The 5,106-nt window shown below is 47.5% G+C and overlaps 1 protein-coding gene across 5 annotated transcripts in view; it reads left to right on the top strand.

Annotated features, from left to right (window-relative positions):
- Positions 1-518: 518 nt before the first annotated feature.
- wdr62 (WD repeat domain 62) overlaps positions 519-5,106 on the top strand; it is a 38,963-nt gene continuing 34,375 nt past the window's right edge. For all 5 annotated transcript variants that reach the window (XM_078247233.1, XM_078247232.1, XM_078247235.1 and 2 more), the window contains exons 1-2: positions 519-850; positions 2,448-2,539. In XM_078247233.1, coding sequence (XP_078103359.1) covers positions 746-850; positions 2,448-2,539 — 197 coding nt within the window. In that variant the 5' untranslated portion in view covers positions 519-745. The remainder of the gene's footprint in view (positions 851-2,447; positions 2,540-5,106) is intronic.

The following is a 5,106-nucleotide window of genomic DNA, read 5'->3' as shown; positions in this document are numbered from 1 at the left end:
CCCCAGAACGACTTTCCTGGGTGAAATTATTTAGTATTCATGCATGTTTTGTGTTGTTGTGCATGATCAAACCCCCCCCCTCCCGCTATTTTTCGCGGATCCCACCCTGCATGTAGGGATTGTCACTTTGTTGACTTTTTAAACAGCTTATTTAGTATTTATTTATTTATTTGTTTCTGTTTCTTATTTTTATTATCTATTTTTCTTTTCTCTTTCTTTCTTACTGTATTTACCACTTAACCCCTGGTAAATATGTATTATTTTATATTATATTATTATATTATTATTATTCACTTTAGGCCTACTTGTTTTGCAAAAAACAAAGAAAAACAAAAAATGTTATTTAGTATTGAACGGTTGGAGTCAAACAGAGCTAATTTTATGGGTATTGATTGGTTGGTTTGCGGGTAGTGGCCGGGTCTTTCTCTATCCCCGGCTGTCTATTGGCTGTTTCGCGGGCAGGGGGCGGGACCTCGTCTGTAGATTGGTTATTAGATAGCGTAGTGGGCGGGGCTAGATTTAAACCAGAGTCCTGCCCGCTGAAGAGAAGAGTGTCAGGTTTCCTAAAAGCTAAAATAGTCCTCCATCATTATCATCACAAACTGCCCCGTTTCTGGTACACATCAGCGGGCTTTTATGGACCAACACCGCGGTGTTTACACGGTTATTGTCTCGGATTGTAGCGGCGTAGTTGCATCTTTTCGGAAAACTGTTTAAAAGTTTAAAAAAAAAGCGGTTTGTTGTTATGATGGCGGAGGGAGCGGACAGCGGGTCAGTCAACACCGCGAAGAGGAAACAACCAGCGGGGAGAAAGAGCCGCCAGAGCCGCAACAAAACCTCCAGCAGCCGGGTAACAGACTAAGCTAACTGTTAGCATCGGAGCTAACGGTTAGCATCGGAGCTAACTGTCAGCATCAACGTCCCGTTAGCTCCGGGAGTTTTACTGAACTGCTTTAAAGTTTTTTAACAAGTTTAAACACGATGTGTGGCTAAAGCGCGAACAGTTGAGAACACGTTGAATCCAGTAAAAGTCAACATTTGACATGTTTTGAGATTTTAATACGTCTGTGACGTTGTGACGTTAGTTCGGTGCTAACTTTTCACAGCAACAAGCTAATGTTTTGGAGACTACAGGCCACCGGTGTTGCACTGAAACCCGTCCGTGTGACACCACAGAGGGAACTTATTAAAGTAGTGTTAATTAGGTTCTATTACTATATTGTTATAAATATTATGAGAAAACAATCGGAACATTTAGAGTATTAAAGGGAAGATAAACGTTTTTTTTTTAAAGAATATTTTTTTGAGTGGAGTTGAAATATTATTAGAAAAAAGTTGGAATATTTTGGAAAATATATATATATTTTTTTAAAGGCAGAATATAAAAACAATAGAATATTTTCAGAATAAAAGTCAAAAATATTTTTGGAAAAGTTGGAATATTTCTTAAAGGGTAGAGTTTATATATTACACAAATATAGAATATTTAGAGATAAACATTTGGAATACTTAATAACTTTTCATTTAAAGTTATTTTTATATATATATATGAAAAACTGAATATTTTCAGAATAAAAGTTTAGAATAGTTTAGATTTTGTTTTTAAGTCAGATTATAAAAAATCTTTTTAAACCTAGTTAAAAAGGTTAATATTAAGCCTGTGTGTGTCTCTGTGTGTGTGTGTGTGTGTGTGTGTGTGTGTGTGTCTCTCTCTCTCTGTGTGTGTGTGTGTGTCTGTCTCTGTGTGTGTGTGTGTGTGTGTGTGTGTGTCTCTCTCTCTCTGTGTGTGTGTCTATCTCTCGGTGTGTGTGTGTGTGTCTCTCTCTCTCTCTGTGTGTGTGTGTGTGTCTGTCTGTGGGTGTGCTCTCTCTGTGTGTGTGTGTGTCTCTGTCTCTCTGTGTGTGTGTGTGTGTGTGCTCTGTCTCTCTCTGTGTGTGTGTGTGTCTCTGTCTCTCTCTGTGTGTGTGTGTGTTTCTGTCTCTCTCTGTGTGTGTGTGTCTCTGTGTGTGTGTGTGTGTGTGTCTCTGTGTGTGTGTGTGTGTGTGTGTGTGTGTGTGTGTGTGTCTCTCTCTCTCTGTGTGTGTGTGTGTCTCTGTCTCTGTGTGTGTGTCTCTCTGTGTGTGTCTCGCTCTCTCTCTGTGTGTGTGTGTGTGTCTGTCTCTGTGTGTGTGTGTCTATGTGCGTGTGTGTGTGTGTGTGTGTGTCTCTCTCTCTCTGTGTGTGTGTGTGTGTGTCTGTCTCTGTGTGTGTGTGTCTATGTGCGTGTGTGTGTGTGTGTGTGTGTCTCTCTCTCTCTGTGTGTGTGTGTCTATCTCTCGGTGTGTGTGTGTGTGTCTCTCTCTCTCTGTGTGTGTGTCTATCTCTCGGTGTGTGTGTGTGTGTCTCTCTCTCTCTCTGTGTGTGTGTGTGTTTATGTGCGTGTGTGTGTGTGTGTCTCTGTTTTTCAGGTGACTCTAGAGAAAGTTCTGGGTATCAGCACAGCCAACAGCAGCGGTCTGACCTCTGACCCCAAATCTGGGCTCATCGCCTATCCTGCAGGGTAAGCCCCGTCCCTTCTGATTCCGCCGTATGGAAAGGGAGACGTTGATAACGTTGTTGAATATGGTGAAAAAGATCTAACTTAGTGATGAACAAACAGATATTAACGTGTTCTCAGTTCTGCTGAAATACAACAAACTGATTGTTGACTTTAAAACTAATGGGAAATGTACAGGTAGGTGGAACACCTGCTGGGCTGTATGGTGGAGCCTCACACCGGGCCTGCTGGGCTGTATGGTGGAGCCTCACACCGGGCCTGCTGGGCTGTATGGTGGAGCCTCACACCGGGCCTGCTGGGCCGTATGGTGTAGCCTCACACCGGGCCTGCTGGGCCGTATGGTGTAGCCTCACACCGGGCCTGCTGGGCCGTATGGTGGAGCATCACACCGGGCCTGCTGGGCCGTATGGTGGAGCATCACACCGGGCCTGCTGGGCCGTATGGTGGAGCCTCACACCGGGCCTGCTGGGCCGTATGGTGGAGCCTCACACCGGGCCTGCTGGGCCGTAAGGTGGAGCATCACACCGGGCCTGCTGGGCCGTATGGTGGAGCATCACACCGGGCCTGCTGGGCCGTATGGTGGAGCCTCACACCGGGCCTGCTGGGCCGTAAGGTGGAGCATCACACCGGGCCTGCTGGGCCGTATGGTGGAGCCTCACACCGGGCCTGCTGGGCCGTAAGGTGGAGCATCACACCGGGCCTGCTGGGCCGTATGGTGGAGCATCACACCGGGCCTGCTGGGCTGTATGGTGGAGCATCACACCGGGCCTGCTGGGCCGTAAGGTGGAGCATCACACCGGGCCTGCTGGGCTCGCCATGGCAGCCTTCAACGTCCTCCTTTGTTACTTCTCCAAGCATCTCTAAACAGATTTCTGGAGTTCAAACAACTGAGTTGTAGTTGAGAACATCAGTTATAACGGTCCACGTATTAAAGTGTCAGGTTGACGTCTCTCTGTCACCCCCTGCAGCTGATAGGTGTCACTCCCTACAGGTGTCACCCCCTGCAGCTGATAGGTGCCACCCCCTGCAGCTGATAGGTGTCACTCCCTACAGGTGTCACCCCCTGCAGGTGTCACCCCCTGCAGCTGATAGGTGTCACCCCCTACAGCTGATAGGTGTCACTCCCTACAGGTGTCACCCCCTGCAGCTGATAGGTGTCACCCTCTACAGCTGATAGGTGTCACCCTCTACAACTGATAGGTGTCACCCCCTGCAGCTGATAGGTGTCACCCCCTACAGGTGTCACCCCCTGCAGCTGATAGGTGTCACCCCCTACAGGTGTCACCCCCTACAGCTGATAGGTGTCACCCCCTACAGGTGTCACCCCCTGCAGCTGATAGGTGTCACCCCCTACAGGTGTCACCCCCTACAGCTGATAGGTGTCACCCTCTACAACTGATAGGTGTCACCCCCTACAGGTGTCACCCCCTACAGGTGTCACCCCCTGCAGGTGTCACCCCCTACAGGTGTCACCCCCTACAGCTGATAGGTGTCACCCCCTACAGCTGATAGGTGTCACCCCCTACAGCTGATAGGTGTCACCTAGGTTTGAGTCGTTCTTTAAGACAAAAGTCAAAATTCTTTGCTTCCAGCGTGTTAAATGTGAATATCTTCTCGTCTCTCCTCTGGGACAGGAAACTGAACATTTTTGAGTTGTGGACAAAACGAGACATTTGAGGACGTCATCTTTTTGGCTTTTTGGGAAACTCTGATCCACGTTTCACCATTTTCTGACCTTTTAGAAACCAAACAACTCATCAGTTAATCGAGGAAAAAAATCAGCAGATTAATGGACTGTGAAAATAGTCGTTAGTTGCAGCTCTAGTTCACCAGGTCTCTGGGTGGAGATTAGTAGTAATTAGGGGGTGTGTGTGTGTGTGTGTGTGTGTGTGTGTGTGTGTGTCTCTGTGTGTGTGTGTGTGTGTGTGTGTGTGTGTCTCTCTCTCTCTGTGTGTGTGTTTGTGTGTGTCTCTGTGTCTGTCTGTCTCTGTGTGTGTGTGTCTGTCTCTGTGTGTGTGTGTGTGTGTGTGTGTGTGTGTGTGTGTGTGTCTCTCTCTCTGTGTCTGTCTCTGTGTGTGTGTGTGTGTTTGTCTCTCTGTCTGTCTCTGTGTGTGTGTGTGTGTGTGACTGTCTGTCTGTCTGTCTCTGTGTGTGTGTGTGTGTGTGACTGTCTGTCTGTCTGTGTGTGTGTGTGTGTGTGTGTGTGTGCTCTCTCTCTGTGTCTGTCTCTGTGTGTGTGTGTGTGTGTGACTGTCTGTCTGTCTCTGTGTGTGTGTGTGTGACTGTCTGTCTGTCTCTGTGTGTGTGTGTGTGTGTGTGACTGTCTGTCTGTCTCTGTCTCTGTGTGTGTGTGTGTGTCTGTCTCTCTGTCTGTCTCTGTGTGTGTGTGTGTGTGTGTGTGTCTCTGTGTCTGTCTGTCTCTGTGTGTGTGTGTCTGTCTCTGTGTGTGTGTGTGTGTGTGTGTGTGTGTGTGTGTGTGTGTGTGTGTGTTTGTGTGTGTCTCTGTGTCTGTCTGTCTCTGTGTGTGTGTGTCTGTCTCTGTGTGTGTGTGTGTGTGTGTGTGTGTTTCA

The sequence above is a fragment of the Sander vitreus genome, chromosome 3 (assembly GCF_031162955.1).
Source record: "Sander vitreus isolate 19-12246 chromosome 3, sanVit1, whole genome shotgun sequence".
Lineage (NCBI taxonomy): Eukaryota > Metazoa > Chordata > Actinopteri > Perciformes > Percidae > Sander > Sander vitreus.
This window is presented reverse-complemented; position numbering and strand designations above follow the sequence as displayed.